The sequence below is a fragment of the Nesoenas mayeri genome, assembly GCF_963082525.1.
Source record: "Nesoenas mayeri genome assembly, chromosome: Z".
In the NCBI taxonomy this organism is placed as follows: domain Eukaryota; kingdom Metazoa; phylum Chordata; class Aves; order Columbiformes; family Columbidae; genus Nesoenas; species Nesoenas mayeri.
Window position 1 is genome coordinate 42,944,408 of NC_137542.1, and position 23,627 is coordinate 42,968,034.

A 23,627-nucleotide genomic window follows, 5' to 3' on the forward strand; every position below is an offset into this window, starting at 1 on the left:
TGATTTTTATCTGGCACATAATAAAAGGTGGCTTGTAAGATAGTAAAGTTCCAGATCAAGTCATAGACCTGTTGTAAAAAAATATAAAATTTAGCACAATTTTACCACTTATCCAGAACAGATAATGACAATTATGCTTAATTTTTTAGTAGTTGTAAACCAAATGTTTATTGTAGGTGATATTATTTTACTAAGCTTTTATTGCATTTCGGATATGATTATCTTAAAATATCAAAACACTGTGCAGAAGTAAGCCACCTAACCTGACATTTAAGACTATTCACTTTTTTCTTATTATTCCTAACAGGCTACATTATGTTCTATGAAGGGCTGCATGAGAGCTCTTGTAGCCCAATTGAAATCTGAAAGTGAAGACTTACAGCAGGTAACATCCTTATGACATATTTCTTCAGCCTGGACATTTCCATGAATTTCATTGCATTGTATTAAAATATTGTATTTCTGCTCTCCTTTCGTAATATTTACCTTCTTTCTATTCATTCAGCCTCACCACTGGTTATTTTTTATACTTGAATTCTGTCTGTCATCTTCATAAAGTTTCTAGTGTGCTGTCCATAGCCAGCCTCTCTTTTTTTAATTAGGCTGTCTCTGAAATATACTTCATTTATCCCAGCCTGGTTTTGGGGGATTTTTTTAGGTTTGGTTTTAGATGGTGTTTTTTGTTTGTTTGGTGGTTTCACTGGTTTGTTTGAGTTTTGTTTTGATTTTTTTAACAATTGCTGTTCTTATGTTGTCTTGTCTGCCTTAACTTTGAAGCAAAGTTTGTACCTGTACTCATTCCACAAATTATGAAGCACGTCTTCAGTCTTGTAAAAGTGCTTAACTGTGGGCCATGTTCTGTTTTGGTTTTTTTGTTTGTTTTGTTTTGGTGTTTGTTTTTTTGTTTTGTTTTGCCAAAGCACATATGACATGTGGGCTATAAAACTCACTTTTATGATGCTGACCTTTTAGTGGAAATCCAGTTTTAAAGATAAGTTTGAGCAATCTGAGATTCTCTAATTTAGTTTACTGGTGATGGTGCTAATGGACTGGGATTACACAGAGGGTTAATACAGTGTTGTGGCTCCTCCTGCATTTGTCGCAAGTAAATAATAGGGTAATAATAGCAGAGAAATCTGTATTTCAAGAGAACGTGCATTGACTTGACAAGTCACACATAACTACTTCAGCACCTCCCAAAGCAGCTTTTTAAGTACGACCAAAGTGTTCAGTGACACCTGAGTGTCTCTTCCAATGGCTCCTGCTATGTAAAGAAAACAGCCTGAAAATAAATGCTTAGAGTGATCCTGAGAGTTGAGAGTGCAGAACGATTCTTCATTGACATGAAACTTGTTTAAAAACCATTAAATATTAAATTATAATTCATTAATTTATAAATACTGTAAACAACCTGGAACAGCTTTTGGAAAGGAAAACCCTGTTTTCCTTGCAGTTTGAGTGAATCATCAGATTTATGTAAAATTGACTTTATCTCTTAAAGTACCATTCACAACATTTTTCTCCACTAGAAGAACAGCTACCTAGTTATGACTGAGAAAATTATTAGAATTACAGCAGACGTTACTGAGTAAACTGTCTGGTTGGGTATTAGGACAGATACCAAGTATATTTACTGTTCTTGAAAAGGAAGTCACAGACACATGGGCCCTCAGACCCATGGTCTGTCTCCAGCCACTGACAGGTAGGACCCCTGTACACACACACGTGGGCAGAGCAAGAAGTCCCTCACTCTTGAAACGTCAGAAATGAGATTAAATAAGAATGTGAGACTGACCATGCTCATCAGGCAAAGGGCATGGCCAGAGGAGCGTATCAGCCAGCCAGCTGTTTAGATGCAGCTGTGCCTTTCAGTCCACTTACCCTTGTGTTTCCCCAAATCACATAGAATCCATCCTTTTTTCTGCCTTTGGAAGCTTTGGGTCCTCCCGTCCCATAAGAAGTCTTCTGCAGGCTCAGAATGCTCTTCCCATGGATCCCAGAAAGTGTCACACATCCCTAGGCCAGGACTTGTGCACCGGCCTGCCTCAGTCCAGAAGGTGCTGCTCCCACTGACTCCCCTGAATGGGTGTCACACCTGGCCCATGGGGCTGTGGGTGCCCTGGGAAGAGCCCAGACAGGGTGCCCCCTCCTCTGAGCTCTCAGTTTGTGTTCCTGCCTGTCGTGGGGCCCCTGTGCTCCTCTGGGCATGTTGACATGAACCTCTGACGGGCTGAAGGTTCTTGTGGTGGGCCTAAGAGAGCAGCCAGAGCAGGGTATCACTGGGCTCTTCTGCCTGCCACTGCCTGCCTGGGCTCCCTTGTGGGAGCTTACGCGCTTCTTTGGTGATTAGAACATCTGTAGGTAAAAGTTTTCCATGGAATATATTTTGTTAGGTTACTGGGGCCCATAAATAGATAAAGTTTACTACCTAATGACTGTCCACTAAAGTGACAGTCTATCTCAGTCTGGCCGCTGCCAAGGACATAGGCTGAATGGCTACTCATCTGCTATAGATAACTATTCTTATTGAAAAACACACAATGTATTTTTAAAATATTGCGAAGATCTTTAAAACATTAATCAAATGTTTATAAACCATCTGAGAGGCAAGTGTTATTGTTCTATTTCACAAGGAGAAAAGCTGAGAAAAAGATTATCTCAATCTCTCTCCTGAGAGTATGTATATCTAGTGCAAACATCTGAGTAGAGCACAAATCTGAATTTTTAACCAGTGTGGAAAGCAGGGAACATGATTTCAAGTCTTTGTTTTAGGTACCCACACACAAAAGCCAGTAGCTTTGATGAAATTTCATCCTGAAATGTTACAACAGTCTAGCGGGCAAGACAACAAAAAGCACATTGTAGCAAAGGGCTAGTTCAGTAGCTGAGCATGATCACTGTTAATTAATCCATAGCATTCTAGAAATCCAGGAGGAAAGTCAGATGACTTGCTAAAGAAGTAGCTATACTGTGATACATTAATTTTCTTTCATGTTTTGCAGGTCATTGCAAGTGTGTTGAGGAACTTGTCCTGGCGAGCAGACGTAAACAGTAAAAAGACTCTAAGAGAAGTTGGAAGTGTGAAAGCATTGATGGAATGCGCTTTAGAAGTTAAGAAGGTATCCTGTATTAAAGATTGATATAAATTTTGGAGAGATTGCATTTATTATACACAAAGCACAAATACTATTGTCCTTTTTGATAAAAGCACTTTGTCAAATATTTGGGGTGTTTCAGGTAACTTGCTTTGAAGAAGGGAGTTGGTTTGAGTTAACATGGCAACACACCATAATGTAGCAATGGCATCTCAAAACTACTAATATTACTGTCTTTTTATTTGAGGGTTGACAGCTTTTACTCTTCAGCTTCATAAGCTGTGTTGTTGCAATAGCCTTTTTTATAATTTTGCCACTTAATAAAACCTCTTTCGAGTTAATGAATAGATAAGTACCAGTTCTGTAGTATTTAGATGTATTTTTGGTACACAGACTTTATTATATTCCATCCCAGATTCCCCTGCCAATTACTCTTCAAGCCATTTTTACCATTATGGCAGCTAAGAAGTATTGTAGCACATATTTCTCAAAACTTTGAGGGAAGCAGCACCAAATCCATAGCTGAAGGAAAGAAGCAAACAAAAGTATCTGTGTGTTCACTGCTGCCTGCATCTAGCTTACCAGCCCAGAAAGCAGAAATTAAAACATACATAACTCCTTGAAGCTAACTTAGTATTTCTGAAAGCTTATGACCAATAATTCAAAGCTTCTCTAATCCTGTCATTTTGTTACTTTCCTAGGAATCCACGCTAAAAAGTGTTCTGAGTGCCTTATGGAATTTGTCAGCACACTGTACTGAGAACAAAGCTGATATATGTGCTGTTGATGGTGCTCTTGCATTTCTAGTTGGCACACTGACATACCGGAGCCAAACAAACACTTTAGCCATCATAGAAAGCGGAGGAGGAATATTAAGAAATGTTTCTAGCTTAATTGCTACTAATGAGGACCACAGGTGGGTATACTTTTTCTGTCTCTTTAGTAACAGTTTCTATGACTGAGTCTTAATATAAATGCATGTATTAAATGTAGTGATTAAATGTAGTTAATCTGAATGCATTTGATAGCCAAGTATTTCACATAACAGGAATATGTGAACGGATTAATACCTGCTGCTTGTTAATGGTGAACTGTACTAAAAGCTTAACTATTCATATTTGTAATAGGATTTGATTAGCATTCAGATGAAATATGAGATAAATTTACACTGGAGAACTCATAATTATCCTTTCTAAGGGCAAAACTTGCCTCTAGCATAATAGGTTTTTGTTTTGCATTGTCTCTTATCCTTTTGAAATGCCACTTACTGATGTTTGTTTTCAATTACTCAACACCAGGCAAATCTTGCGAGAGAACAGCTGCTTACAAACCTTGTTACAACACTTGAAGTCACACAGTTTGACAATAGTCAGTAATGCATGTGGGACACTGTGGAATCTTTCTGCACGAAACGCGAAGGATCAGGAGGCGCTGTGGGACATGGGAGCAGTCAGCATGCTGAAAAATCTCATTCACTCAAAACACAAAATGATAGCCATGGGTAGTGCTGCAGCTCTGAGAAACCTCATGGCAAATAGGCCAGCAAAATATAAGGATGCTAACATTATGTCTCCAGGATCAAGCTTACCATCTCTTCATGTCAGAAAACAAAAGGCTCTGGAAGCAGAATTAGATGCTCAGCATTTATCAGAGACTTTTGACAACATTGATAATTTAAGCCCAAAAGCATCTCACCGTAATAAGCAGAGACATAAACAAAATATATACAGTGAGTACGTCTTGGACTCCAGTCGGCATGATGATAGTGTATGCAGATCAGAGAGTTTTAATGCTGGTAATATGACTGTACTTTCACCATATTTAAATACCACAGTATTGCCAGGCTCCTCCTCTTCCAATAGGGGAAACATAGAAAATTCTCGATCTGAGAAAGACAGAAGTCTTGATAGGGATCTAGAAGTAGGTTTAAATACCTATCATCCAGCTGCAGAGAATACTGGGAACTCCTCTAAGAGAATAGGAATGCAGATTTCTACTGCTGCAGCTCAGATAGCCAAAGTTATGGAAGAAGTAACAAGCATGCATATTCCACAAGAAGACAGAAGTTCCAGTTCCACTTCTGAAATGCACTGTTTGACAGAAGACAGAAATGGCGCAAGGAGATCAGCCACTGCCCATACTCACTCAAATACGTACTTTCCTAAATCTGAGAATTCAAGCAGGACGTGTCCTGTGCCTTATACAAAAATGGAATACAAGAGAGCTTCAAATGATAGCTTAAATAGCGTCAGCAGCAGTGATGGTTATGGTAAAAGAGGCCAAATGAAACCTTCCATTGAATCTTACTCTGAAGATGATGAAAGTAAATTCTGTAGTTATGGTCAGTATCCAGCTGACTTGGCACATAAGATTCATAGTGCGAATCACATGGATGACAATGATGGAGAGCTGGACACACCTATTAATTATAGTCTTAAATACTCAGATGAGCAGTTAAATTCTGGAAGACAAAGTCCCTCTCAGAATGAAAGATGGGCAAGGCCTAAGCATATAATAGATGATGAAATGAAACAAAGTGAACAAAGGCAGTCAAGGAGCCAAAATGCAAGCTACCCTGTGTACACCGACAGTGGAGATGATAAACATATGAAATATCAGTCACCTTTTGGGCAGCAAGAGTGTGTTTCTTCCTTCCGATCAAGAGGATCCAATGGCTCAGATCAGAACAGAGTAGGCTCAACTCTTGGAATGAATCAGAAGGTAAACCAGTCCTTGTGCCAGGTTGATGATTATGATGATGATAAGCCAACCAACTATAGTGAACGTTACTCTGAGGAGGAACAACATGAAGAGGAAGACAGACCAACTAATTATAGCATAAAGTACAATGAAGAGGAACATCATGTTGATCAGCCAATTGATTATAGTTTAAAATACTCAACAGAAGTTCCTCCTTCTTCTCAGAAGCCATCTTTTACTTTTTCAAAGACTTCTTCAGTGCAAAGCACTAAAACTGACCATATTTCCTCAAGCAGTGCGAACACATCAGCCCCCTCAGCTGGTTCAAAGAGACAGAATCAGCTTCACCCAAATTCTGCACAGAACAGAGGTGGTCATGCGCAAAAGAATGCCTCCTGTAAAACTCCCTCTATTAATCAGGAAACTATACAGACTTACTGTGTGGAAGATACACCAATATGTTTTTCAAGGTGTAGCTCTTTGTCGTCTTTGTCATCAGCTGAAGATGAAATAGGACGTGATCAATCCACACGTGTGACAGATGCTAATAACACACTGCAGATAGCAGAACTAAAGGAGAACAGTGGGGCTCTATCTACAGAAGGGGCAGTAAGTGAAATCACATCAACATCACAACACATCAGAACAAAATCGAGCAGAATTCAGACTTCTAGTTTGTCTCCTTCTGATTCCTCTAGACATAAAGCTGTTGAATTTTCTTCAGGTGCCAAATCTCCCTCAAAGAGTGGTGCACAGACTCCTAAAAGCCCACCAGAACATTATGTGCAGGAAACACCACTCATGTTCAGCAGATGTACTTCTGTAAGTTCCCTGGATAGCTTTGAAAGCCGATCAATTGCTAGTTCAGTTCAAAGTGAGCCTTGTAGTGGAATGGTAAGTGGTATTATAAGTCCCAGTGACCTTCCAGATAGCCCGGGACAAACAATGCCTCCAAGCAGAAGTAAAACACCACCCCCTGCTCAAGGAGTTCAAGTAAAAAGAGAGGTAGCTAAAGGCAAAGTACCTTGTGCAGAAAAGAGAGACCCTGGTCCTAGACAGGCAGCTGTAAATGCAGCTGTTCAAAGAGTTCAGGTACTTCCAGAGGCTGATACGCTATTACATTTTGCCACAGAAAGCACACCGGATGGGTTTTCCTGCTCTTCTAGCCTGAGTGCTCTGAGTCTTGATGAGCCGTTTATACAGAAAGATGTAGAGTTAAGAATAATGCCACCAGTTCATGAAAATGAACATGGAAATGAAGCAGAACCTGAACAATCAGATGATACAAAGGATAACCAAGAGAAGAAAGCGGAGAAGCCTGCTGAAGCAGAAAAAGACATTTTGGATGATTCTGATGATGATGATGATATTGAAATACTGGAAGCGTGTATTATTTCTGCAATGCCAACCAAGTCTTCACGTAAAGCCAAAAAGCCTTCCCAAGGATCTGCTCCAAAAATACCTCCTCCTGTAGCCAGAAAGCCTAGCCAGTTGCCAGTTTACAAACTTTTGCCTTCACAAAGCAGATTGCAATCCCAAAAGCACGTGAGTTTTACACCAGGAGATGATATGCCACGGGTATATTGTGTTGAGGGTACCCCAATAAATTTTTCAACAGCTACATCTCTGAGTGATCTCACAATAGAATCGCCCCCAAGTGAGTTGGCCAATGTAGACAATGTGGGTACAGGAGCAGACTCAGGGGAATTTGAAAAGCGAGACACCATTCCTACAGAAGGTAGAAGTAATGATGATTCTCAGAGAGCAAAAAGCTCAGCTGTGACTTCCCCAGGCCTGTATGATGACAAAACAGAAGAGGGTGATATTCTGGCTGAGTGCATTAATTCAGCTATGCCAAAAGGAAAAAGTCACAAACCTTTCAGAGTGAAGAAGATAATGGATCAAATTCAACAAGCATCTTCATCGCTAAGTAATAAAAACCAGCCAGAAGGTGAGAAAAAGAAGCCAACATCACCAGTAAAGCCTGTTCCCCAAAATAATGAATACAGAGCACGTATAAGAAAAACCACAGAGCCTAAAAGCAATATTAATAATGAAAGAAGCTATCCGGAGAACAGAGATGCAAAGAAACAGAATCTTAAAAATAATTCAAGAGATTTTAATGACAAATTGCCAAATAATGAAGAACGTGTAAGAGGAAGCTTTGCATTTGATTCCCCTCATCATTACACACCTATTGAGGGAACTCCTTATTGTTTTTCACGGAATGATTCCCTAAGTTCTTTAGATTTTGATGATGATGATGTTGACCTTTCAAGGGAGAAGGCAGAATTAAGAAAAGGAAAAGAAGCAAAGGAAACAGAAAATAAAGACTGCACTAATCCAGAACAATCTTCAAGTCAGCAACCAAGTAACAGGACACAAGTTTGCCAAAAACACCCAACAAGCAGAAGTCAACCTAAAACTTTCTCTCAGTCAGCTAAAGATATTCCAGACAGAGGAGCAGCTACCGATGAGAAGACACAGAATTTTGCTATTGAGAACACACCTGTTTGTTTTTCTCGCAATTCATCTCTTAGTTCCCTCAGTGATATTGATCAAGAAAACAATAACAACAAAGAAGGGGAACCTGCAAAACGAACTGAGGCTCCTGATTCACAGATGGAATCAAACAGACCACAGACTTCTGGTTATGCACCTAAATCATTTCATGTTGAAGATACTCCTGTATGTTTCTCTAGAAACAGTTCTCTGAGTTCTCTTAGCATTGACTCAGAAGACGATCTTTTGCAGGAATGCATTAGTTCTGCTATGCCTAAAAAGAAAAAACCCTCAAGGATAAAGAGTGAAAGTGAAAAAAGTAATCCCAGAAATGCAGGTGGTATATCGGCAGAAGACTTAACACTGGATTTGAGAGGGATACAGAGGGCAGATTCAGAACATGGTTTCTCACCTGATTCAGAGAACTTTGATTGGAAAGCTATACAAGAAGGTGCAAATTCTATAGTTAGTAGCTTGCATCAAGCTGCAGCTGCTGCATCGTTGTCTAGACAAGCTTCTTCAGACTCTGATTCTATCCTTTCATTAAAATCTGGTATTTCTCTAGGGTCACCATTTCATCTTACCCCAGACCAAGAAGAAAAACCCTTTACTAGTAATAAAGGTCCAAGAATTCTTAAACCGGGAGAGAAGAGCACACTGGAGTCTAAAAAAGCAGAATCTGAAAGTAGGGGAATCAAAGGAGGGAAGAAAGTGTATAAAAGTATAATTACAGGAAAAGCTCGCTCCAATTCAGAAGTTTCAAGCCAGCTGAAGCAACCACAACAGACAAGTGTGCCTTCAATTTCACGTGGTAGGACAATGATCCATATTCCAGGAGTTCGGAATAGTTCTTCAAGTACGAGTCCTGTTTCCAAAAAAGGTCCCCCACTCAAAAACACAAATTCCAAGAGTCCCAGTGAAGGCCAAAGTTTGACTAGTTCTCCAAGAGGAGTCAAGTCATCAGTGAAACCTGAGCCCTCTCCTGTTACTAGGCAGCCATCAGGGTTGAACCAGAGTGGGTCAAGTAAAGGACCTTCTAGATCAGGATCCAGAGACTCCACTCCTTCTAGACCTCAACAGCAGCCATTAAGTAGGCCTCTGCAATCTCCCGGCCGAACCTCAATTTCTCCAGGAAGGAACGGTATAAGTCCTCCCAACAAACTGTCTCAGTTGCCAAGGACATCATCTCCTAGCACAGCTTCAACTAAATCTTCAAGTTCGGGTAGAATGTCGTACACATCACCAGGCAGGCAGATGAGCCAGCAAAACCTTACAAAACAAACTGCCTTACCTAAGAGTACCAGTAGCATTCCACGAAGTGAGTCTGCCTCAAAAGGGTTAAACCAAGCTCTCAGCAGTGGTGGATCAAACAAAAAGACTGAGCTGTCCCGAATGTCATCCACAAAATCTAGTGGAAGTGAATCTGACAGATCCGAGAGACCTGTTCTCGTTCGTCAGTCAACTTTTATTAAAGAAGCTCCAAGCCCAACTCTAAGACGGAAATTAGAGGAGTCAGCTTCATTCGAATCTCTGTCTCCTTCCAGGCCGGATTCTCCCACAAGGTCCCAACTACAGACCCCAGTTTTAAGTCCATCTCTTCCTGATATGTCTATATCCACCCATTCAACTGCACAGACTAGTGGTTGGCGAAAATTACCCCCTAATCTAAGCCCTTCTGTAGAGTATGATGGGAGACCAGCAAAACGTCATGATATAGCTCGTTCTCATTCTGAGAGTCCATCTAGATTGCCAATCAATAGATCAGGAACTTGGAAGCGTGAACATAGTAAGCATTCCTCGTCGCTTCCTCGTGTAAGCACTTGGCGAAGAACTGGAAGTTCCTCCTCAATTCTGTCAGCCTCTTCAGAATCCAGTGAAAAGGCAAAAAGTGAAGATGAGAAGCAACCCGGAAGTTCTCTTTCTGGACACAAGCAAAACAAAGAAAGCCAAGTACCAGCAAAAGGTACTTGGAGAAAAATAAAAGAAAACGAAATTCCTCAGATAATAAATGATCCTCAGCATTCTTCCTCGGGTACCACAAATGGCTCCGATTCCAAAACTCTCATCTATCAGATGGCACCAGCTGTCTCCAAGACAGAGGATGTGTGGGTGAGGATAGAAGACTGCCCAATTAATAATCCTCGATCTGGAAGGTCTCCAACTGGAAATACTCCCCCTGTTATTGACAGTGTTTCAGAAAAAGGGGGTGTGAATGGTAAAGATTCTAAAGAGATTCAAGAAAAACAAACCCCAGGGAATGGAGGTGTTTCTGTTCATACCGTTGGTTTAGAAAATCGTCTGAACTCTTTCTTTCAGATGGACAGTCCAGACAAGAAAGGCACTGAAACAAAGCCTCTGCAGAATAATCCTGTCTCTGCACCAGAAAACAATGAAAGTACTGTAAGTGAGCGTACACCATTCAGTTCCAGTAGCTCGAGCAAACATAGCTCCCCCATTGGTGCTGTCGCAGCAAGAGTGACGCCTTTCAACTACAATCCAAGCCGCAGGAAGAGTAGTGTGGACAACAGTTCTGCTCGGCCATCACAAATACCAACACCAGTAAATAACAGCACAAAGAAACGTGACTCCAAGTCTGAAAATCCAGACTCTGGTGGAACTCAGAGTCCTAAGCGTCTCTCTGGCTCCTACCTGGTAACTTCTGTTTAAGTGCAACAAAAAATTAAATAAAACTGATGTATTATATGCAGCAGCTACTTAGAACTTTTGTTTCAATTGAAACTAAAAAAAATGGGGATTGATTTTTTTTGTTGTTTCTATTTGTTGTAAATAGCTTTGATTCTTGTTAGAAGGTCCTTGTTCTGGAAGCCATATTTGATAGTATACTTTGTCTTCACTGGTAATATTTTGGAGGAATACCTGATTGACAGTTTGGAATAAAACTGCTAATGCAAGTAGATTTGTACAGTATGTTTAACGTATTAAATTAGCATCCCATCCCATAATACTTTAAATATTGCTTGTTGTTGAAATCATGGAACATTGCAGATAGAGGTGATAACAGTCATATTGCTTTATCGATCATTTCTAGATTACAGACTGACTTAAACTACATCAGGGAAGAACTGGTATTATTTATGCAAAAAAGTATACTCAGTTTTAGTATTCATGAGTCCATCTAACCCAATAATTAATCATGTGGCTGTGAAATTCACAGTAATATGGTTTCTGCTGAACAAGCTTTCCCAGCCTGCTTTTCTGCATGAATGGAATTGATGGTTCATTTTCTGAAGTAATGATTAACATTTCTGTGGTCACATAATGTGCATAGATAGTTGTGGTGTAACAATTTACACTTTGTGCCCTGAAAAAAACAAACAAAACAAAAAAAAAGAAACCTGTGTAACTGTAAAACCTTGAAGAAAATTATTTTACCTGAATTAGATTTTCTCTTAAAGTAGGTAGATTTTTTTTTTTGCTATGCTGTAACTTGTTGTATATTCTGGTATTTGAGGTGAGATGGCTGCTCTTTTATTAATGAGACATGGGTGATGTCTCAACAGAGACTAAAATGGACATTTCAGAATAAATTATTACTATATGTAAGTTGTGTGTGTTACTTCTGCATTACATAAAAATACAGTATTTTATTTTGAGATGTCACCATATAATGTGTTGTATAATGCACGTACACTTAAGGCCTGATCTGGCAGAATCTTGCACCTCCAGTATTCGTTCTTCCTTATCACTGACAAATGGTTGTTGCAGGATGCATGTAACAGTTGCAGGATCAGGCCCTAGGTCTTCTGTAATATATTCTGTGAGACAGTTTTCACACATCTCAGGTGCATAACAAGGCTAAAGGCAGGGTATTTCCAGTAGCCAAGCAGTATAATTGTTTTCTTGACTGCAAGCCTGAAACAATATTGTATGTATAAAAATAATATTTGTAAAACACAAGATTTTTTTTTTTAATTTGGGGATATAATATAGAATGTGAAATAGTGACTATAAGATGAAATCTTAATTCTACTTGAAATCTCCGTGCATTTTTTAAATTTATTTTTTAAAAATTGTGAAAGGGGAAATATTGCAAGAATCCCATGGCAGTAAGAAATTTGTTATCATAGTAGAAAAAATGTTTTATTCACAAACCAGGACATTTGCTGCCTCAAGCCTTTTTGATGTGCAAATACAGTTCATGCTAGAACAATGCCGAAAAGATAGATTTGTCCTTTAATAAGATAAATATAGCCTGGATTTAGATAAGAATTGGTTTAAAGTAGAAACATGAGAGAACAGAACATTAAACATTCTGTGCATGACTGAACAAAACGTGAAATGGTATGTCAGTTTTGTTGTATCTCAACTGGACTGTTCTGAAGTTAGCATTTTAAATAATTTCTATTCAGGATTCAAAATGCCCTGATTTCAGGAAGCCCTGAAATAGAGCAGTTTACCTTTATGGTAGCTTTAGACAGTTGCAGAGTGTATCACATCTGTGGCTTTTGTACTTCATCTGATATTGAAGTGAATCCATTTTTATCTTGAATTCACCATGGGATGTACTGCTTATGAACAGAATTGAGATTCTATCAGCAGATGCAAGTCAATTTAGATAAAAGCCAATACCAAAAATACCTGTTCAGCAAAAATGGTATCTTATTTGCTCTTTTGTTCTTTCCTTCCTGTCAGATTTGCTTAGAGATATGCCATGTTTCTGTATCATCTGGGGAATCTGTTAACAAGCATTGGTAATATTTTGCGTACACTATCTTCACTTACGAATATTAGTGTCCTTTAAAGATGAAATAGAGACAGATTATGTAATGTATTCAAAGTCAGGACTTGCTAGTGGAGTAGAATACAGAACTCCATCCTTGAGTTTAAAATGCAAGACCACTTTTCTTATAAATTATGTGATACTTCTTTTGTGCTGGTCTTTTAACTACTAATAAGAAGTTACACCACATAATCCAGGATAGTTGTTTAATGCCAGCTTTACATCTATGTCCTGTCCATTTAAGAATTTAAAGGTAAAGTCAATCTTAGTAAAGGAATTCTGATTTCAGTTTTTTAAGTGATGGAATCAGAAGATGAGGTGAAACAATAAATAATTGTATCAAACACCAGAATGTCTTTGAAAATTGTAGTGGCTTCTCTAGATAGTCTTGGAGGTACTTCATGATCATTATAATTGGGAAGTTTCTCTTAATATCCTCATAACCAACCTTTATTTGTAGCAAAGACAGATGAGAGAAACTTTCAAACTGTAAGGGTAGTGATACATTAAAATATGCTTCCCATGGGAGTTGTTAAATTTCCATTATAGAAGTTTTAAGAAGAGGTTTATGAAACATCTCATAGGGATGGACTGTAGTATATTTCATATTGCCTGTGTGCAGAGATGGGCTTAGGTGATCTTTTGAAATGCCTTCCACATCTACATTTCTCTGATTCTTTATCTAAAATACTTAGTGTCCACTAAGAGCCTTTTAGAATATTTAAGGACATCCATGATGTTTGATTTATGCTAGTGATGGGGATATAAAATCAAACATGAAAAATGGCTGTAATAAGTATATTTGGTCTTGGATTTTGTTAATGATGTGTGGATTTGTGATAGATTGTATTTATGCTGCTAAAGATTTGCTGTTCCTTGGTTTTATTTTTAGAAAGTTGCCACAGCAGGTAAAAAGACATTTTTTATGTCAAGGCAAAACAAAGAAAAGCAAGGAGCTAAGGAAACAAAGACTAGCGTTACTGTTCTTATGGGATGCACTGCCTTTCTTTCTACCAATTTTGGTACAACTTATGTGACTTATGCTCACACCTTTAGTTGTCCTTGAATTAGGTTGCCACATCCAGAACCTATCAAACTTGTACTTAAAAATCAGTTTATACTGAAAATAGACTTGTAAAGCCTATTTCAGACCGATTTTATAGTTTCGTCCTCTTGATGTGAAGAGCAGAACCATGACCTCCCCACAAATTGTAATTAGTTCACTTTTTTAAAGGTACATTGATTTTAGTTTCTTGCAGTGTGCCACAACTAAGGTTAGTGCGCAATTTCTGTGCAAGCTGTTCTGACTAAATATTGCAAACTCTAAAGGGGAACTAATCTATTTGTATTTTTCATATGCAGTTCTCTAGCTGAATATTTTCCCCTGAAATCTTAGTTCTTGACACTGTGTCAGAGATGACAGTTTAAAATTGAGAGCCTTGCCAAGATTTCCTGATGAGATTGGAATATATTGGGCTTCTCTGCAGAATACAAGTGTAGTTTATGCTATGAACTTCAGTAGGCAGCAGTATTCAGCATAGATTAGTACCTTTGGTGGCTTTGGGAAGTTAGTTGCTGTGACTTGGGTGAAGGGGGAGGGAAAGAAAACTGACAGTTTCTGAGACTCTCAGCCATGTTGACCCAGGGATGGACTTTCAGATCTTCTCTAGTAAATTGTATAAGATGCACAGGAGACAGAACAATTTGTCCATAAATTAATGAGGTTTTATTTTGAGAGTATACCAGTGCACCATGAAACTGCAAAACTTTGTCTGATAATCTGACAGCTGAATTCTTTGATGGCTGCTTTGGAGTGCTTCCTAACTCCATCCTCTCACCCTCTTAACAGAAATTGAGATTACCAAGAGAACAGTGTATTAGCTTTTTCATTCCTCTTAAAGATAAAGGTCCATATTATTTCTAGAATCAACAGCATGCACTATTAAAAGTCAAGTTTTCTTTTCCTGCCCATGTCCCTAGCTGTGAATCTTGGCACTTATCTGACCCTTCAGTGGACCAGCTCCTCCCTTACCTAGGAGACTTGCTGGGGGAGTAGGATTAATGCTGCCTTAGTGTGCTGAATTTGTGCAGCACATTTGGACAAGTGCCACCCAAGCCAGCAGCAAGGAAAATAAACAGCTAGGGCTGGTAGAAGAAGGCTGGGATGGTTTCCTTTATGGGTGGTCAGTGTGTTGGATCAAGTTATTACAGGCATTTTTAAGCCACTATGCCAAGTTTCAGACCTGTCTTCAACCTTTTTGAGACAGCAAAAGCAAATTAAAGTTGGGGATATTTTACTCTTTAACTGTTGTTCACTCTGAACTTCTGCCTAATGGCTGCTAGCACTTTGCATTTAAATATATTTTGTTTGGGTAAGTCTTTCGTCCTGGAAATTCTGATAACTAACTTCAAAAGTATTACAACAGTCTATAGTTTGTGCTTGTGGAAAAGAAGTACTTCAAAAATACACAAAAACCAAATTGTTTTACTGTATGTAAGCTTCTAGATGACAGTTTTTAAATTTGCATTATTAAATTCAATGTAGTAAATCCTTCCAATAAAATATATATAAATATATATATATATTTATTGTAATTAGTTTTCTGGAAGAGGCTTGAAGAGGGAGAGAACAAATCCCTTCCCTAATAAAGACAGTACAACTTGTAGGGATGATCTGGAAAATGTTTTGGTGGACTCTTACAAGCTCTTCTATTCTCTTCTGTTACCAGATGGCTCCTGAACTGTCATTTCTCATGTAGCATTCATTAAGTAGCATGAACAGCCGTCAGAGTGTCACCAGTGATCGTGTAGACTTGCACCTAAATGTAACTTCACAGTTCTACTGTAATGCCTTGCGAAGTCTCATCCACCTGACAGCTTTGTTCTCAATGAGATGTGTGATTTGGATGAAGCTGTGAATCAGAAAGTGTTGGTTAATATGAAGCGTGACTTCCTCTACATGTTTAAAACTTTGAGGACCTTATTAATACCAAATTACCCAAATGTATTCACTCTCTGGTTCCACAGCCATCTTGTTTGCACTTATAAGTATAACCACAAGAGGTGCCCACACTATTTTCATTTTAAATCACATATAGAAAGATAATTCCTGCTTCATAGTCTCTTATATGCAGAATAAAAGGTTGTATCTGTAAATGTGTTTATAGATAATGTTAATGTAGTTAAGGCTGAGTTTTTAGTCAGAATGGTAAGTTAATTGGTTATGTATTGTGTTTGGTTACATATAGGAATTGCAAGGGGATTTGGTGTGGTGCTGAAGAGCTTAAGAGTTCACAACAGTAATTAATGTAGGTGTCAATGAATTTGTTATGCCAAGATGAATATAAAGTATGTAGTTAATGCATAGGTTTTCTGCTGTCAACTTTCAGTTTACCAGATGTGCTGTTTACTTACTCTAAGACTGGGTGGTGTCTCCCTAGCATAGTTTTGCAAATAACTTTTCTTAGGAAATTTCCACATAGTTACAAGCTTCTGTATTTATGAATTTCTGCCACTTCAAGATTTCAAGAAATTGTTCTAATTTTGCTGTTTGTGAAAGCATCTTTTGCTTTTAGTGGCTGTGGAATTGCAATTATAATATCAGAAAGATGTAGAGAGAGCTTGTTCACTCAGTAAAATGCACTTCTGTCAAGACCTCAAGCCATGCTTACAAACAGTATCTCTAATGCCCTGCTTTCTGGTGGGATTTCACATGCATGGAATTTTCATGCTGGTTCTTTGCAAGTAATTAAGGTGTCATTCTCTGAGATCAGATGCATTTTCCCACCTGTAAATGTTGTTTAACAAACTCAGCCCACAATTATCTTTCCTTCAGTTTTGTTGTTTGCTTCTGCCTGAGATGCATTACTGTTTATATCCTAACTCTGTAATTAATTCTTTTTTCAACTATTCTAATGTATTTTGTTTCACAGTATACTAATTCTGAATTTAGTCTTGCTATGCATAATTTATTTATTACTTGCAGTGTTACATAAAATTTCCTCCTGATTGCACCTTGTCAGAGTGGAATTTTTTTCTTGGCTACTACTGAAAGTCAGGTGTCTGTTTGCTGTATTAGAAACATAATTTTGTTTTAAAAGGAAGTTGCTGTTAAGACACTTCAGCAATGATTCAGCATATCGGAACAAATGCTGTAAACATGCAGTTTTCATTTTGATGGTAGTCATTTCTCAGATAAACAAGCAGAAAAAAGAAGCTGAGAGACGTGGTTCAGCAGTAGAGCTCTGTTCTTGTCCATGTTTCATTTTAGAACAAACGGCATAAAACAGCACCTAGTTCCAATACAGTCTAATTCCATAATCTCTGAATTACAAGAGGCTTGCAAGAAGGCTTATTTAATTATGACTCATAAGTACAGCAGAGACTCAGTTAATTCCGAAGTCTTTCTTTTCCATAATGAATGCATTCTTTAATCCCTCATTAGAGACTGGTAAGGGACCTAGATTGATTAATTCCCAACACACAAAAACATGTATTTATATATGCACACATATTTTGCACTCTTCTATTCACTTTAGGCTTTGACATAGTTGGAAGCATTTGAACTTAGTAACTCAGCAACAGTGTCTCTTTTTTTTTAAGATCCTTTGTTTTCCAGTATTTATAGTGCTCTGTTTATAGCTGAGAAGATGAGTTCTAATTTCTAGACTGATTAGCTGGTACCTTATTTTTTAAGTGTTCTAGAGGAAGATGCATTTAAGTCTTGATATATATCAGAAAATTAAATTCCCTTGCTATTAATTAATTTTAATGATTTTTATTCAGAATAAAGGAAAAGCATTAATTACTAAAGTCATTAGTGATGGTGAAAACAAGGAGATTTTGAGTGATTACATTTAATACAAATGAAGGTAGATTATGCCCAATTCTGCCCCTTCTAACAATCCTCTGTACAAAAAGCATATAGTTTGGGGCAGTGGGGGAGAAGCATAATAAGACAGAATTCAAATTTGCCTATGCATCTGGCCTAGGTTATTGGTAAGATCTGTGATGGCACACATTAAGAGAGGAAGTAGCTATGGAGAAGCAGGAAGGTAGATATGAAAGTTAAGTCAAAATATGGATGGTGAGAAAAGTCCCATTTTTAAAATCTTTATTATTATTATTCCATTATGTGATGAAGGGGAGTTGGCATCTTTTTTTCTTACTATAATTGAGTTGTTGAACAACCATGGTGGATTATGTGACACTTTTAAGTGTTTTAAGTCACTGGGAATCCTTACAAGCAGAAATCCCCTAGCTTAAGTGAAAACTATGAATTTAGTACGAATATTGAATTACTGTGTCACACACAGATGATCGATGGTTCCTTTTGATCTTACAAACTGACTGTATTCAATTGTGACTTTACACAGCTGTCAGCTGTTCTACAAAGCTAAAACAGAAGGTGAAAGAATGACTGGGTGTAAAACTGAAGTCTATACTTAAGAGACATGGTGTTTGCAAATATGAAAGAATGAGAGATGGGTAGAAATCCCTATTTTTCTATTTCCACTTTTCCAGTTCTCCTGTTGCCAGCTAAATAGGGATATGAATAGAGTCTTGGCAGTATGGTGCCCAACAGTCTCCCCTGTATCTCAGTGAAATACTGGATATATTGTCTGCTGTACTTTCTAAATTAATGTATGTAAAGGCTTTTGGGTCTAGGTGACCAAAGAGTTAGGTCTGAACAGAATACAGATCAGGACAGCTGCTTCAAGGCCACTTTGTGATTGTCAGCTGCTCTAGTGCTGCAGCACTTACACAAATTGAAACAAGCCTAATGTGGCTTTAGAACATCCCACGTGCCTTAAAAAGGCATGAACGTCATCTTAGAGATGTTTATGCCTTTTTAAGGATCTGCAAGTGGTCAAGATTGTTTATTGGCCTCTACCATTGAGATGAACAAAAGTGATGCTTCCTCTGTAATAGATTTGTGTAGCTGCTGCCTCTGTAGGAAATAGGCATGAGGTAGTGCCTCTTCAGAAAACACATAGAAGACAGGATTTTGGATTGTTAAAAGAACAAGGGTGGTCTGTGGATTTAAAATAAACTCTTATTTTGGGAAAATGATGTGTACAGTTCTTTAGAAGTGGCATATACCGAGAATGGTATGGTTAATTCTGCACAATTAAGTTTCATGATAAGTAAATACCAGTGTAATGAGACTAGATGAAGTACAGCATTATTTTCTCTTTATGCTGTTAAAAGTTCTCTGTTGGACAGACCTACTTCAAACTTGTCTATTACTTCTACCTTAAGAGGCAGATTTCATGAAGTATGTTTCAATTTTCAACAGTTTTGGGGATTTGTTTTTTTCTGGTGTTTAGGGGTTTTCTTCAGCCCCTCTATTTTATTTTAAAATCTGTACTTTGAATCCTTGTTTATAAAGATTGTGGAGAAAATCCTGGTCAGCTTGCCCCCTTCCCTTCAATGTCTATTGAAACAACTGAGATTTTGCTCTACATCCCCTTTTTCTGTGTTTTATCTGCATTCCACTATAGAGCTATTCCACCAGTCTAGCTGAAAATATACCTTCTCCCAAATGACTCTGCTAGTCCAGTTATTATATAGGTATTTCTAGCATGTTTAGACTATACAGTGTAACATCAGGTTAGTGAAAACTGAACATGTAAGCTAGGTCTGAATAAGCTGGCATCTGCACGCGACACTTCCACTAAAACACAGAGAAACTCTCAGCTCAAATAATCTACGTTTTCTTGGGACCCCACTTCTAGTTAGGGCATTTCCTTTTATCCCAAGTGAAATGTACCAGCCTGTATCCCAACTGCTTTGAATTTCTTTTTCACAATTGTACAGGGCTCTTGCTGGCTTGTTTTGTTTGTGTTGGGTTTTTGGGGTTTTTTTGCTATTTTTCTTCCCAGACACCCTTAACAGTTAAAATAAAAGTATGACTAAGGACACCTAGCTTCCTGCAGTGAGGGAATTTTCTGCTTGAGATGCCTGTGGTGCAGAGCTCATTCCGTGGCATTTCCACTCGAGTTACATAAAATGGAATAACCTCACCAAGTTAACACAGCTTTCAGAGAGTAGGATCCCTGCTACTAACCAAAGGGTTATTTGCAGTCTTGAAATTTTACTACAGATGTATGTGAGTCTTATCCTCACCAGCAATTACACCTTCCCTCCACGCTGCTTTACAGTTTTAAAAGCTGTCAGGTTTTGATTGCTTACCATTCAATTTCTGAGGTCAGGGACAATGGAGATTTGGGAAGCACATGCAGCTACAACATGCCTGAGCTAGTGTGCTTTGTGACCTACTTCTGTCTCTGAATTCCTCAGGCTGGAAATATGCAGAATTCAAGTTTGAAATATATTTTTTATGGCACTAGAAAAAATGCAGTGACAGGATGCCATATACTCAATGAAGTCATTCTACAGTGATGAAGGGATTAAATTGACATATCTGTACCCAGTGCTTTATTTTAGGCATGCTAGTTTCAAGATACTGTGAATTCTAGCACCAATTAGGAGATTGGTATGTGATAACAGCATCTGCAGAAAAGACAACATGCTTCCCCCTGTTGTGGTCAGTCATGTAGGGTGTATAATCCAATCCATAATGCCACAAACTCCATTTCCAATATATTTTTGATTACTTTTCTATGTGAAAAAATGCAAAAAATACTTTGTCATTGCCAGTAATACAGGATATGTGTTTTTTGTTCTGTTACAGTTAAGTTTAAACATTGATTTAAAAGAGGAGCCATTAACCTGATATGTTGGTATTAAAAAGCTGTGTGAATTCAAAGGAAAAATATAACATGCAATTGTCAAATATAACAACATTAAACAAATACACAAAATCTTTCTTGGTGTCCTGAGTTAAGTGGACTGAGAGCAGTCTTAATATGCCAAAATGGTACCGTGCTACTCACAGACTGGAGTTGTATTTGATGCCTTCTTTAAGGTAATGTCAGCACTGTTTCTTATGGTGATGTCCAATGGTAGCCCACTATGCACCGGAAATTGCCTTACAAAGTAACTGAGAAACTAAAAACATTGCAGAAATCTAAGGGGGAAAAAAACAAAACAAACAAACAAACCACAGCGTGAAGAAGTACATTTTGAGATTGGTTCACTACATTTTAGCCTATTTTTTTAAATTGTATATGAAGCTGGGATAATACCAAATCAGTATTTCTTAGCATTTTTTCCTAAAAACACTAGAGCATTCTTCAATTTTAAGTCTGCTAGAGCACTGTCCTTCAGAGGGAGATTTATGTTCATACCCTTCTGGTGGGTTCAGATTTATGTGGACCAGAAGGAAAGGGCTATGCATATTATTTGATGAAACCAAACAGCAACGAGCTTGATTTGTAACGTGTAGCGATGACCATATTTCAAGCAAGGGTCAGACAGATGTATACCCTGCATACTGCATGCCCACATGGAGACACAATGAATATAATGAAACCTAGTCTGTCCACAGTTCACATTGTGTGTACAGTCATGGAGGATTAAATGGTGTAAATGGTTGTTGAAGCCTTTTTTAGCTTCAGGACCTTCTCCCCAGCTGCAGGCACAGGGACCACAGCCCAATGTTTGGGAAGCACAACCCCACTGGTGTGGGATCCAATTGCCATGCAGGGGGCATGCAGGCGAAATACTTGTCGGCCAACGCTACAAAGGCTGCTGGCCTGCCCATGTCCCTCGTTATCTCCCCTGCAGCCACTTCTCTCTTATTGAATGGAGATAACTGCACCTGTCAGAACAAGCTTCTGCCACTGTGGCTGATGCACAGAGTAACCACTGAAAATCTGGGCAACTCCCAAGGTAATGGTGGCTCTAACACTTTTTAGATGGTGGGGATATCAATGGAAAATCATTTAGTAGACACGTGTGTGTGTGTGTATGCAATGGAAACTTCAAAGAAAATCACTGTGCAAAGATCACAGGAAATCCATTACCAACTAGCAATAACAAGATGAGAATGTTTTGTGTTTAAGCAACAAAAGATATTGTAATAGATGACCTCTTAGATACGCTCAACTCTGTATCAGCAGCTTGATGGAACTCAGGAGATCACCCTCCAAAAATCTGTCACTAGCACTGGACAACTATTGCATCAAAAGCTTCCTTTGTAACTTAACAAAGCTCACATAACCTTTTTCTTTTAGCAGAGGAGCTTGTTGAGTCATGTTTGTGAGCTGCTGCCAAATCACTGCCTTGCTACCAGACCGCGGCAATCACATTTTTAAAAGCTGCTGTTCATATTTATTTCCTGTAGTGCTTTGTACAGTGTATTCACTTCTGACATAATGAGAGCAAAGACAAAAAACAAAACTGCCCGTCATTCAAAAGACTGAATAGACCAAATAACTTAATAGCTGCCAAATGCCACCATGGTTCTTCCTGAAGCTTTTCCATAACTTTCCCTAGTTTTCATGAACTGTATTTGCAGTTCTTCCCTGGGAATACCACTGTGTTGCACTGAGTCTCAGCACGCTCCTCTTGTTTCCATCTCAGGGAGCCAGATGTTTTGGTAGAGCAGAAAAAAAATATGGATAAATCAAGACCCACCTGGACATGTTCCTGTGCGACCTCACCTAGGCGTTCCTGCTCCAGCAGGGGGATTGGACTAGATGATCTTTTGAGGTCCCTTCCAATCCCAAACATACTGTGATACTGTGAAATACCTTCAGTTCTTTGCCCTGATACATATCTGTTGCATGAAGGTTAACTTGTAACAGTGCACAACAGTGCCATGTGGAATTCAGGGTAACGGTGTGGTTGAGGTTGGCAGGGACCTCTAAAGGTCATCTGGTCCAACCCCCGTGCTCAAGCAGGGCAGCCTAGAACATGCCCAGGGCCATGTCCAGATGGCTGTTGAGTACTTCCAAGGATGGAGACTCCACCACCTCTGTGGGCAGCCTGTGCCAGAGCTTGGTCATCCTTGCATGGAAAAAACAATTTCCCCATGTTGAGGGGAAACCTCCTGTGTTTCAGTGTGTGCCCATCACCTCTGGTTTTGTCACTGGGCACCACTGAAAAGGTCCTGGCTATGTCCTCTTTGCACCCTCTCTTCAGGTGTGTACATACATTGATGACATCTCCTGAACCTTCTCTCCTCCAGGCTGGCAATCTCAGCTCTCTCTGCCTTTCCTCAAAGGAGAGATGCTCTAGTCCCTTCATCATCCTGTTGGCCCTTTGCTGGACTCTCTCCAGTATGTCCTTGTCTGTCTTGTATGGGTGATCCCAGCACTGGACACAGCACTGCAGGTGCGGCCTCACCAGTGCTGAGTAGAGCAGAACCATCACCTCCCCTGACCTGCTGGCAACACTCTCCTTAAAGAAGCCCAGGACACCACTGGCCTTTGCTGCAAGGGCACATTGCTGGCTCATGTTCAACCTGGAACCAAATTCTGTTCTTCCCACTTGCTTTCCAACTGGGCAGCCCCAAGCCTGTACTGGTGCCTGGGGTTGTTCCTCCCCAGGTGCAGGACTTTGCACTTCCCCTTGTTGAACTGCATGAGGTTCCTGTCGGCCCATTTCTCCAGCCTGTCCAGGTCCCTCTGAATGGCAGCACAACCCTCTGGTGTATCAGACCCTCCTCCTGGTTTGGTGTC

The 23,627-nt window shown here is 39.1% G+C and overlaps 1 protein-coding gene across 1 annotated transcript in view; it reads left to right on the top strand.

Moving 5' to 3' along the window:
• Positions 1 to 12,038, top strand: part of APC (APC regulator of WNT signaling pathway) — a 96,805-nt gene extending 84,767 nt beyond the window's left edge. The window contains exons 13-16 of the mRNA XM_080362315.1: positions 308 to 385; positions 3,003 to 3,119; positions 3,797 to 4,011; positions 4,394 to 12,038. Of these exons, the coding sequence (XP_080218441.1) occupies positions 308 to 385; positions 3,003 to 3,119; positions 3,797 to 4,011; positions 4,394 to 10,964 (6,981 nt within the window). The 3' untranslated portion in view covers positions 10,965 to 12,038. The remainder of the gene's footprint in view (positions 1 to 307; positions 386 to 3,002; positions 3,120 to 3,796; positions 4,012 to 4,393) is intronic.
• Positions 12,039 to 23,627: the final 11,589 nt, after the last annotated feature.